General features: G+C 45.0%; 1 protein-coding gene across 1 annotated transcript; it reads left to right on the forward strand.

Annotated features, from left to right (window-relative positions):
* Nucleotides 1–5,518: 5,518 nt before the first annotated feature.
* LOC125555827 (uncharacterized) lies at nucleotides 5,519–6,291 on the forward strand. The gene has a single exon (XM_048718661.2). It carries the CDS (start codon nucleotides 5,644–5,646, stop codon nucleotides 6,127–6,129), a length of 486 nt encoding a protein of 161 aa, XP_048574618.1. The 5' UTR covers nucleotides 5,519–5,643; the 3' UTR covers nucleotides 6,130–6,291.
* The last annotated feature ends 6,908 nt before the right edge of the window (nucleotides 6,292–13,199 follow it).

Below are 13,199 nucleotides of genomic sequence, written 5' to 3' on the forward strand. Positions count from 1 at the left end.
CAAACGGAGTCCAAACAGAATGAAACCTTCGGGAACATGATTTTTGGAACAAACGTGATCCAGAGGACTTGGAGTGGACGTCAAGCAATCAACGAGGCGGCCACGAGGCAAGGGGGCGCGCCTACCCCCATGGGCGCGCCCTCCCCCCTCGTGGGCCCCTCGTTGCTCCACCGACCTACTTATTCCTCCTATATATGTTCACATACCCCGCAAACATCCAGGAGCACCACGAAACCTTATTTCCACCGCCGCAACCTTCTGTACCCAAGAGATCCCATCTTGGGGCCTTTTCCGGAGCTCCGCCGGAGGGGGCATCGATCACGGAGGGCCTCTACATCAACTCCATGGCCCCTCCGATGATGTGTGAGTAGTTTACCTCAGACCTTCGGGTCCATATCTAGTAGCTAGATGTCTTCTTATCTCTCTTTGGGTCTCAATACAAAGTTCTCCTCGATTCTCTTGGAGATCTATTCGATGTAATCTTCTTTTCCGGTGTGTTTGTCGAGATCCGATGAATTGTGGGTTTATGATCCAGATTATATATGAACAATATTTGAATCTTCTCTGAATTCTTTTATGTATGATTGGTTTATCTTTGCAAGTCTTTTCGAATTATCAGTTTGGTTTGGCCTACTAGAGCTAGATAATTTTTCTCCAGTGCTTCACTTATATCTTTTTAGAGCACGGTGGTGGTTTTATTTTATAGAAATTATTGATCTCTCATGCTTCACTTATATTATTTTGAGAGTCTTTTAGAACAGCATGGTAATTTGCTTTAGCTATAAAATTAGTCCTAATATGATAGGCATCCAAGATGGGTATAATAAAAACTTCCATATAGAGTGCATTGAATACTATGATAAGTTTGATACCTGATGATTGTTTTGAGATATTAAGATGGTGATATTAGAGTCATGCTAGTTAAGTAATTCTGAAATTGAGAAATACTTGTGTTGAGGTTTGCAAGTCCCGTAGCATGCACGTATGGTAACCGTTGTGTGACAAATTTGAAGCAGGATGTGTTGTTTGGTTGCCTTCCTTATGAGTGGCAGTGGGGGACGAGCGATGGTCTTTTTCTACCAATCTATCCCCCTAGGAGCATGCGCATAGTGCTTGGTTTTGATGATTTGTAGATTTTTGCAATAAGTATGTGAGTTCTTTATGACTAATGTTGAGTCCATGGATTATACGCACTCTCACCCTTCCATCATTGCTAGCCTCTTCGGTACCGTGCATTGCCCTTTCTCAACTCGAGAGTTGGTGCAAACTATGCCGATGCATCCAAACCCCGTGATATGATACGCTCTTTCACACATAAACCTCCTTATATCTTCCTCAAAACAGCCACCATACCTACCTATTATGGCATTTCCATAGACAATCCGAGATATATTGCCATGCAACTTTCCACTGTTCCGTTTTTTATGATACGCTCCATCAATGTCATATTGCCTTGCATGATCATGTAGTTGACATCGTATTTATGGCAAAGCCACCACTCATAATTTTTATACATGTCACTCTTGAATCACTGCACATCCCGGTACACCGCCAGAGGCATTCATATAGAGTCATATTTGTTCTAGTATCGAGTTGTAATTTTTGAGTTGTAAATAAATATAAGTGTGATGATCATCATTATTAGAGCATTGTCCTGTGAGGAAATAAAAAAAGAGAGAAAGGCCAAATAAAAAAAGAGAAGGCCCAAAAAAAGAAAAAAAAGAGAGACGGGGCAATGTTACTATCATTTTTCCACACTTGTGCTTCAAAGAAGCACCATCATCTTCATGATAGAGAGTCTCTTATTTTGTCACTTTCATATACTAGTGAGAATTTTCATTATAGAACTTGGCTTGCATATTCCAACAATGGGCTTCCTCAAAATGCCCTAGGTCTTCGTGAGCAAGCAAGTTGGATGCACACCCACTTAGTTTCTTTTGTTGAGCTTTCGTACATTTATAGCTCTAGTGCATCTGTTGCATGGCAATCCCTACTCCTCACATTGACATCAATTGATGGGCATCTCCATAGCCCATTGATTAGCCGCGTCAATGTGAGACTTTCTCCTTTTTTGTCTTCTCCACACAACCTCCATCATCATATTCTATTCCACCCATAGTGCTATGTCCGTGGCTCGTGCTCTTGTATTGCGTGAAAGTTGAAAAAGTCTGAGAATACTAAAGTATGAAACAATTGCTTGGCTTGTCATCGGGGTTGTGCATGATGGAAGCATTTTGTGTGACGAAAATGAAGCATGGCCAAACTATATGATTTTGTAGGGATGAGCTTTCTTTGGCTATGTTATTTTGAGAAGACATAATTGCTTGGTTAGTATGCTTGAAGTATTATTGTTTTTATGTCAATATTAAACTTTTGTCTTGAATCTTTCGGATCTGAATATTCATGCCACAATAAAGAAAATTACATTGAGAATTATGTTAGGTAGCATTCCACATCAAAAATTCTGTTTTTATCATTTACCTACTCAAGGACGAGCATGAATTAAGCTTGGGGATGCTTGATACGTCTCCAACGTATCTATAATTTTTAATTGTTCCATGCTATTATATTATCTGTTTTGGATGTTTAATGGGCTTTAATATGCACTTTTATATTATTTTTGGAACTAACCTATTAACCAAAGGCCCAGTGCAAATTGCTGTTTTTTTGCCTATTTCAGTGTTTCGCAGAAAAGGAATATCAAATGGAATCCAAACGGAACGAAATCTTCGCGAGGATCTTTCTTGGAACAAACGCAACCCAGGAGACTTAGAGTACAAGTCTGGAAGTCCGCGATGCTTCCACGAGGCAGGGGCGCACCCAGGGGGTGTAGGCGCGCCCTCCACCCTCGTGGGCCTCACGGAGCTCCACCGACGTACTTCTTTCGCCTATATATACCCATGTACCCTAAAAACATCCAGGAGAGCCACGAAACCACTTTTCCACCGCTGTAACCTTCTGTCCCCGTGAGATCCCATCTTGAGGCCTTTTCCGGCGATATGTCGGAGGGGGATTTGATCACGGAGGGCTTCTACATCAACATCATAGCCTCTCCGATGATGTGTGAGTAGTTTACCACAGACCTTCGGGTCCATAGTTATTAGCTAGATGGCTTCTTCTCTCTCTTTGGTTCTCAATACAAAGTTCTCCTCGATGTTCTTGGAGATCTATTCGATGTAATACTCTTTTGCGGTGTGTTTGCCGAGATCATATGAATTGTGGGCTTATGAATTTGATTATCTATGAATATTATTTGGTTCTTATCTGAATTCTTATATGCATGATTTGATATCTTTGCAAGTCTCTTCGAATTATCGGTTTAGTTTGGCCTACTAGATTGATCTTTCTTGCAATTGGAGAAGTGCTTAGCTTTGGGTTCAATCTTGCGGTGTCCTTTCCCAGTGACAGTAGGGACAGCAAGGCACGTATTGTATTGTTGCAATTGTGGATAAAAAATGGGGTTTATATCATATTGCTTGAGTTTATCCCTCTACATCATGTCATCTTGCCTAATGCGTTACTCCGTTCTTATGAACTTAATACTCTAGATGCGTGCTGGATAGCGGTCGATGTGTGGAGTAATAGTAGTAGATGCAGAATCGTTTTGGTCTACTTGACACGGACGTGATGTCTATATTCATGATCATTGCCTTAGATATCATCATAACTATGCACTTTTCTATCAATTGCTCGGAAGTAATTTATTCACCCACTGTAATATATGCTATCATGAGATAAGCCACTAGTGAAACCTATGGCCCCCGGGTCTACTTTACATCATATAAGCTTCCGATCTATAGTTCTAGTTTACTATTTATTTTGCAATCTTTATTTTCCAATCTATACAACAAAAATACCAAAATATTTAATCTTTATCAGATCTCACTTTCGTAAGTGACTGTGAAGGGATTGACAACCCCTTTATCGCGTTGGTTGCGAGGTTCTTGATGTTTGTGCAGGTACTAGGCGACTTGCGTGTAGTCTCCTACTGGATTGAGATATTGGTTCTCAAAAACTGAGGGAAATACTTACACTACTTTGCTGCATCACCCTTTCCTCTTCAAGGCAAAACCAAGGCATGCTCAAGAGGTAGCAAGCCGCCGCATTGCGGTCAATTTGATGTCGCATCAGGGTGCCGCCGCACCTCCGCAGGCGAGGTCGCCTCTGCTTAGAGTGCCCGCCGTCGCGCCGCTGGGTCCCGCGGCACCCCAGCACCCTCCACTCGCAGAGCCGTCCAACACCGGTCGAGAGACAAGTGGAGAGGAAGCAGGTCCCGCCGCCACCCACGCCGGCCGGGCTTTGCCCGGCGGCGCCTCACGGTGGCGGCGGGGGAGGGGAGAAGGGAGGCGGCGGCTAGGGTTGCCCCCAGTCGCTCGCGGGAGCGACCCGGGAGGAAGGGAAGGGGGGTTGGTTCTCAATTTGGGGTTTTCGTTCAGAACCAGCCTTATTACACGGGATTTCTTTTATGAAGGCTATTGCTGACATGGAGCTGGTATACAGCCAGTAGTTGGGACTTCTATTAGCCATGCTCTTAGCTCGTTTTCCTATATAGTGTAGTTAATGCATTGATCTGATGTGCTAGTCTCTATTTTTTATTCTTTTCCTTCTCTCTGCAACTAGAGAACATGTTTGAGATGCAAATATGATCCCTAAACCAACTAAATGTAATATGATAAAGGTGATACAGCTCTCGGATATCCCTACACCCTTTATGAACAGTAAATTCGAAAAAAAAATCTGAAACTTTGTGACATCAAATATGTTCAAACGTTTCAGGTGCTTGGAAATTTTAACAACGAAATATCATATAGAGAAAGGTGTACACATGAGAAACAGATATTTGTGCTTAAAGTGCTCAAAGTTTTGAGCACTAGTCTTTTTCTGGTGTAGAGCTCCTTGAATGTTTTTTCTGCATGAAAACTTGCAAGTACCTATAAAGTTTGAACATATTTGATGTCGCAAAGTTTCAGATTTTTTTTATTTATTTTCTGTATTTTTTTGAATTTACTGCTAATAAAGAGTGTAGGGACGAACCTTGGAGTTAAAAAACCACTATATGATTGATTACGTGTGGTGGTTGTCTCCAAAAACTTTCCACTATATATGATTGATTTATGTGTTAAGAGACAATGCATTGGATGTGCCTTTATAGTTTAGACATGCATTGATCCATGTTCTTAGTCAACCTAATTAGAGTACTTAATTTCCCGCAAAATAATAATAATTAGAGTGCTTAATTGGACTTTTGTATGAAGGGTGGGTGTATTGAAAGTTGTTTTCTGTGAAAAAGTTGGACTTTCAGTTTGGACAAGTGGTCAAAAGCTCGCGCAACCAGGCAGCTTAAGCTTTCATCCGTTTAAAATAATGTGCAAAGTCCCCAGCAAAAGGAAAATATAGAAAGTAGGCTGCCTACTAGATCACCAACCGTACCCCCTAGCAGCCTAGCTAGTACTCTTCCCAACCATCTGCAACAAGTTTGAACCAACTCAACCATCCTGCCTGACACCGCATGCAGCGCTCTCGTCATACTAAATCCTAACATGTTGGCGCGTGAACGACGCACGTGTGCAGCTATATAGCCCCTGCACCGCACCTGTCCGATCTCAAGTAGCCACAAGTGATCGGAGGCGCGTAGCTTGCGCAATGTCGTTAGCCATGGAAGTCGAGGCCATCGGCCAAGAAACCATCGCCGCAATCACGATGATCGAGGACGGCGACGATGACGAGGTGCTGACCAGCGACGACGGGGGCAGCTACAGTCACGGAGAGATGATGGTCACCGACGACGACGAGGAGCTGTTCGAGCTCGACATCACCTTCCTCCGCGGCGACAACGAGCACGGCCAAGACCGACACGATACGCACGGCGCTGGTGATGGCGCCCATGCCCTGATGGCCAACTGCCTGCTGCCAGTGAGCTCGGTCAGCATGGCGGTGCCGGTCACGGACAGCAACACCGTCTCATCCTACTATGCCTTCTCCACGTACAGCAGCTCGAGGAAGTCCGGCATCAGCGGCGGTGGCAAGAGGAGGCTTGGGCGAGCAGCTGCTGACGGCCGCAATTCCACTTGGGCGAGGTTTCGCCTCTCGAGCAGGGGATTCGCAACCATGGGGAATTTTCAGAGATAGCAGCTCCGTGTATGCGCGAAGGAAAGGTCAGATGTAAATGTGAAATAGCACAGACCATGTGAAGAAATAGAACCTCAGAGTATGCGCGAAGGAAAGGTCAGATGTAAATGTGAAATAGCACAGACCATGTGAAGAAATAGAACCTCGGATGTAAAAGTCAGATGTAACTGTTGTGTTCAGATTTCAGAAACGTGATTGTAAAACAAAGGGCACCATTGGTGTTGGGACAATCCCCGGACCAGCTCGCCGCTCATCTCCTCTCTCACTCGCTTAGACAAAGGTGAAAGGAGAAATATACTGGACACAAGTTTTTCCGGCGCACAAACACCTCACCGCACGAACGGCCTAATCTTTACTGGGCACAAACTGACCTTGGCACATACCGACGTGGTGGCACAAACCACCGCTGAGAACGCACGCGCACACACACGACTACATCACTAACCCCTTGTCGACGTCGCGGCCCTCAGCTCTGCTTAAATAGCCTGACCCACGCACCCAGGGCCAGCGGCCACACACCGCACTAACTCACGCACGACGCATACCGGCCGCTAACCAGCTAACTACATGTACGCCCACGCACACGCACGCACGTCTCTATGCAAGCAACGCACCGGCCAAGCAACACAGCTACTTGTTTCGGTTTGCGCTCAACTAGACTTAACCACACACAGCGTCGGCTAACTAACTAATCTAATCTAGCTAATAACCTTACTTGTCAAGATTACTACTAACAATTGGAACCAGGACCAGACACGGAAACTAGAAACTTGTGGGCAGCTCATGAAGGGAGGGCTTTTCTTGAAGAGGTGAAGATGAACCCTTAACTGGATGATGAAGTTCATGTGATCACATTCCTTCTGCAATGCTAGGGTTGGTGAATTTAGTTGTTTTGTAATAACCCTGAGATGTTTTCAATTATTACTTTCCGGAATTTAGAGCATCTATAGCCGGATCTCTTAAACATGTCTTATACGTCCGGACAGGCTGCCCGGTCACTCACCGGTCACATTTTTTCCACTCGGAGGGACGCCTCAAAAGGGCCTCAAACACCCGGGCTGACCTGCACCCCATATCCAGCCCAAATAGGCGGAGGATATAGGGGCGCCCGGGCACGCATGCCACGTCGGACCTGGCCCATGCTGGCCCACCCGACCCCACTTATATTCGTCCCCATCCTCTCGCCGGAGCAAACCCTAGCCACTTCATTCCACTCCCCTCCACTCCCCTCCGTCACCCGAGCTCACCTCCGGTGGTTTTCGTCCTTCTCCGCCATAGCAGGCAGTGGATCAGACTCTGACCAGTCTGGATCCGTCGATTGGGGTGTCATCCCGTGTGGGTTGGAGGAGGCAATGGCAGTTCGCATTGCACTATGCCGCTCCCGGGAGGACAGCGCCCGAACGACGGACGGGTCCGTCTGCCACAACGCCATAGCTCGGCTCATTGGGCGCTCGGGGTTCTCTGGTGCTGGATCCTCGCGGTCCCAGCCGGAACACATGTCCTTCCCTATCACCGGTCGGGTAGAGTATGAGTCCCACCGGGAACGGGTGGTCCGCCGTGGGAAGGAGAGGATAAGGGCCGCCGAGGCTCGTATCACGGCGAAAATGGCGGCGGCGAAGGAGGCTGATGCGACGGTGCGAGCGACCGCAGAGGAGGAAGCCATTCGTGCCCTCATCCGAGAGCTGAATCGGGCGGTCCGTGCCATGGCCGGACAGCCACCGAAGGAGGAGAAGGAGGGCAGCGACGACGAGGACACCTCTGGCGACGAGCAGATCTGGCTCGATCTGTACTGCGTCTTCGGCCGGTACTTCCGCGAGAAGGACGACAAGGGCATCGGGAAGGGCAAGGCAGCCATGGATGAACTCCACCATAGCTAAACTTGCCCAATTTTGGTAGTCCGATGGCATGTTTAGTGTAGCGTGATGAAGTAGCCGGACGATGTGTAACATCCAAATTTTCAATTTGGATGTTATACATAGGTCATCATATGCATCTCATATTTTACTTGCATTTTTGGTTGCGATGCTAGAAATCTTAAGCAACTCAAGGACCCAAGGAGAGACTGGAGATTTCATAAATTTTCATATTTGAATTTTTCTCAAATTTGAAAAGAGGATCATTTTAATTTTAATAATTTCCTCTCCAATTATTTCCAATATTTAATTTTAAAAAGAGAAGATAATATGACTTCTTAAAAAGGACAGGAATATTGGAGAAAAATATGAAAATCAAATTATATTTTATTTGCTATTTTATTTGAATTAGAAAAATATGTATTTTTGAAAATTGCATTTTTAGGCTAGAAAAATGTTCATTTTGTTCTAAATATTAGATTTAGACGGTGAAAATTATTTTTCGCATTTTTTATAATTTTTTTTATATTTTATTAGGATTTTCTTCAGGCGATATTTTATTTAAAAAAAACTTCGCCCGACTGGGCCGAAGACCCAGCCGGCTCACGCGCGCCACCGCCTTCCCTAGCCGTGGCCGAGGCGGACTCACCGGAGTCCGGCGCCGCCACACCGCCCGCGTCGCACCCTGCCCAAGTCGGAGCCCCCCGACCCCTTTATATGTCGCACCGCCCCGCCGCCACCTCTCCACCCCGCCGCCGCAGCCCGCCTCCACCACAACCGAGCCGCACCGCCGCCGCAGCTTGCGCCCGCGTCGCCCGCCGCCTGATAGAGGCGAGGGTGTCCCGATCTTTCGATAAGATGATAACTATCGATTTGGTGGAGACGACTTTAACGATCTGACTACAAACGTGCACGACGTTGCGCCTTAGCAATCGCTAAACCAACTCCGAGAGGTTATTGACCACGCCGGAGCATAATCAACCTGACCACGAAGGTCTATTCCTACACGCAATCTAAAAACGAGCAAGAATATGATAAAAGCAATCTGAATATTGTGAATATATATGAAGTATTGATAATGGTGGGGATCCGTAAGCGGTCTTGGTCTGATCGTTGGACACAAACGAAGTACACAAAGTTGCAATGGCTAACTTTTAACTAAACAAATTCCAAAGAAAAAGCTACTAGATGGATCTACTTATATAGGAGCAAGGGGTGGCGACCAAAGAGGTGGGAGGACGTCCCAAGGCAGCCTAAAACTAACCCTAGGTCGTACAAGGCCCATGGGCCCAAGTGGAGGTGATGCAACACCTTTGGACTTGTTGTTTGACTCTGACTCTGCAGCAGCGTCAGATTGTTTCGTTGATATCTCAACGCTCCGGCCGAATTTGAAGGTGAATCCAATTGGGTTGGAAAGAGCACGAAATATACTTTCCAACAAAAAAAGAATCACCCAATTCAGAGTCCGTATGAAAAAGTTGTTGGCGTTTTGAGTCAGGTATGTCTGTGCAGTCCGAATCTGAATCCAGAACGTGAGAGACTTGGACTCTATCTTCTCTTGGCCCAAAAGTGACGTGAGAGAACTTTTTGAACAGAACCTAAACTTCTCATTTTTCCTTATCTTCATATGGGGATTGTACAAATGTCCCATACACCTGCAATTAGACAAAACACAAAAGTGTATGAAGTATTTTTGTTCTGGATAACATAAATAGATTATTGAATAGTTTGTACTAGAAATCACCTAACAAATATGCATGTATGCAATATTTTTGGTCGTATCCGAGGTAGTTATGTCCTCATCACCGCCCCGCCTTGCCAAAGTCCTGCCGCCGCCCGCCGGATCTCGCTGTCGGTCAACCCTGGCTAAACGGTATAAACCGTTCGGTTTTTTAGGTTTACGATTTTTTCCGGTTTTCGATTTAGGCCGGTTAGATCGGTTTTTTTCGAGTTCGATAATTAGCGAACGTTCGTCCGAACGTTTCTGTTAGTGAACGTATTCGTTCATTTGTCCCTGATAACGAACGTTCGTTCTGTAGTTTTTCCTTTTTATTTTATTTTCGACCAGGGACCTATTCAAGATTATTTTCATCGTAGATTAGCCCCTGATTTTCAAACCTCCGCAACTTTTTGCTCGCTCGTCCAAATCCAGTGAAACCAACGCCAAATTCTTTATCTCGGACCCCTCTTTCCAATTAACCAACTCGAACATGGTTTTGACAATATAAAATTTGGTTGCAAGCAGATTTGATTTTGAACTTCTTTTGATCGTAGTTTGTGTTTCGTAGCTCCGATTCATTTGATTCTTTTTGCAAATCGAAGCTCTTCACTTGTACTTTTAGTTTGGATCTTTTCATTCGAGTTTTATCCTCGCATATATTCCTTGAGTGCTTATGAATGTTATTGTTTGTTTACGATAGAGTTTCCGGAGTGCGAAGCGTGCTACTACGAGTCACTAGGGTTTTCAGATCGTCAGCAAGGCAAGTAACACTTTGATCATATCCCTTATTACCTAGTTTTTATGCATTAGTCTCAACCATCAAATATTGCATGAGTAGGATCTGCTTAAACATGTGGGTATTGGGAAGTAGTTGTTGATGTAGTACCTATTGCCCTTTTGTACAAACCTTGGGAGTTACTACGTTACACTTATTATACTTTGCTATGCTATGCTCGTAGACGTGGTTTGGTTTGAGTGATTCATGAAAGTTGTGAGTATCATTATGAACTAAGGGTTTACTTAAGGTTGCTACTTTAACACACATCTGGGTGGATTGGTTTGTGGGCACCTGGGGAAATCCAGTGTTGTCCAAAGGAGAATCCCGGGATATCCGTGTGATTTTTCCTATTGTTTGCCAGCCAGGCTCAAAGGGATCATTATGTTATTCATGCTGGAAACTTCCTTTTGCAGCCACAAGCCATTATGGGCTCTGGCATATTTGAGTAAGTTGTGGGAATCCTTTCCATGATGGGCTAGCAGATGTAGGGGATTGTAGGTGTACCGGCCTATCTATCGGTTAAGGGGACCTCTTCGGAAAGACTGTGTCTCGATCATCCGTTTCACAAACACCATGCAGTGTGAGAAATACAATGGAGGAGATCGAGTCTTGTGGGGAAAAGTGCACAAACCTCTGCAGAGTGTATAAACTAATCATGGTTAGCCGTGTCCCCGGTTATGGACATCTTGAGTATCTGGTGCTTGAATTATTATGTTGATCTCATCACTTTACTTAATTAACTTGTTGGGTTAATGATTATTAATTTTGGGATTGAGATGGGGTTACCATTCTCAATGTTTTCAACAAACTTTGTAGTTAAATAAAATATATTCCTTTGTTGTAAGGAAAAACTTGCTTTCTGCAAAAATATAACCCTAGAGCCTCCACCAGCCAAATATGCATATTGTTATAGCTATTACATGTTAATTGCTCTACGGTGTTATTTTCCCAGCATATTTCATGTGTTGACCCGTTTCGGGCTGCAACGTATTATGTTGCTGACTTTTCAGACGAAGAGTAATGTGCGCTAGGTCGTTGTCGTGCACTCAGCTATGCCGTTGGAGTTGATGGACTGATTTACCTTCAAAGCCTTCCGTTGTTATCTTCATTAGATGGCCTTCAGCCATATTATTGTAATAAGTTCTCTTTTGAGACATTCGATGTAATAAGTGTATGATTTAACTTTGTTATAAATCCTTGAGTATTGTGTGTGTCAGCATTACCGATCCAGGGATGACACTTATGCACAGAGATTTGACCGTTTGAGGTCAGATCGCTACAAGATGGTATCAGAGCACACGCTGACTGTAGGACACAGTCACTAAGATAAGCCATAGGACCCTCTTCTCTACTCATTTCTGACTCTTCTCCACTTTCTACTCTATAGATGGCAGACCCAAGGAACAAGTTTTCTCAACCGGATGAAGATACACCTTTTGGATGACACTTGAAGGAGGCCACTAGGTACCTGAACATCGAAATACCGAGCTTCACCGGGACCTACACTGCCACTCTACCGGAAGAAGAGCGCTGGACAGTTCGAGTACATGTTCCAAGAACGACTTTCACGCCAGTTACGGAGCCCATAGAGTTTTCCTTTGATGCACCAACCAGGAGTCTAGGAAAGAGCATGGCAGCTCACATCGCCATGGGATGCATCAGCGAAGTATACCACAAGGATCTTAAGGACACCATCTACCAGATATGTGGACGCCGAGATGAGCAATGGGAGATGATCTGCACCAGGAGGGACAAGTCCATTGCAGCCTACATTCAAGAGTTAAACCAACACATTCGTCGTCAGGAGAACCAGATGTGCGCCAGCATGATAGACCTGAAGAAAGTGATGCCCAGGAACATGGAGCTAGAAGAAGAGCTCAAGTATACACTCGATGGATATGAAGAGGAAATTGCAGTACTACTGGAGAAGAATGAAGACCTGAAGAAGAAGCTAGGAATATTCATGGGAGACCCTGCGCCAGGAGGTGACGACCATCCCAAAGACCACATCATCATCGGCGACACCGACTCCGACCCCGACAGTGATGATGACTATGAAGACGAAGCTGGAGCAGATATCATGGAGTCTTCTTCCGATCAAAATTTCTAGTTGACCACCATATTATGAATAGTATTCCTCCATGTATATAGAATAGTTCGATTATTCTGTAACGGTAGCTAGCTCGATTGTATTCCCTTGTTTGAATTGAGTGGTGTGATTATGATTGTGTGTTTGTCTCATGTGCATATGGGTAGTGATTTTATCCTTAGACCTCACTCTATTCTAATCTCTCCCCTCTAAACCTATCAGATGCCTCCGAGGCGTGACCCCAGATTTGTCTTCCCACCGGAGCTTACTCAGTTGATCCAACAGTAGAATGCCTTGATGCAACTACTAGTCCAGAACCAAGGCAACAACAACAACAATAACAACCCACCGCCACCACCTCCAGTTGACAACTTAGCCCATTTTCTGAGGTTGAATCCGCCGGTGTTTTCTAGTAGCACCGAGTTGATTGTTGCTGATGACTGGCTCCGCGGGATTGGAAGGGAGCTGACCACCGTAGGTTGCATAGATGCCGAGAAGGTGCGTTTTGTCGCACACCAACTGGATGGACCCGCAGCCTCATGGTGGGAGAATTACACAACCACTTTTCCCATAGCCAATGTCACATGGGATCAATTTCAGCAAGCTTTCCGCATAGCCCATGTCTCTATA

The sequence above is a fragment of the Triticum urartu genome, chromosome 5A (genome assembly GCF_056163025.1).
Source record: "Triticum urartu cultivar PI428250 chromosome 5A, HENAU_Tu73, whole genome shotgun sequence".
Taxonomy (NCBI): Eukaryota; Viridiplantae; Streptophyta; class Magnoliopsida; order Poales; family Poaceae; genus Triticum; species Triticum urartu.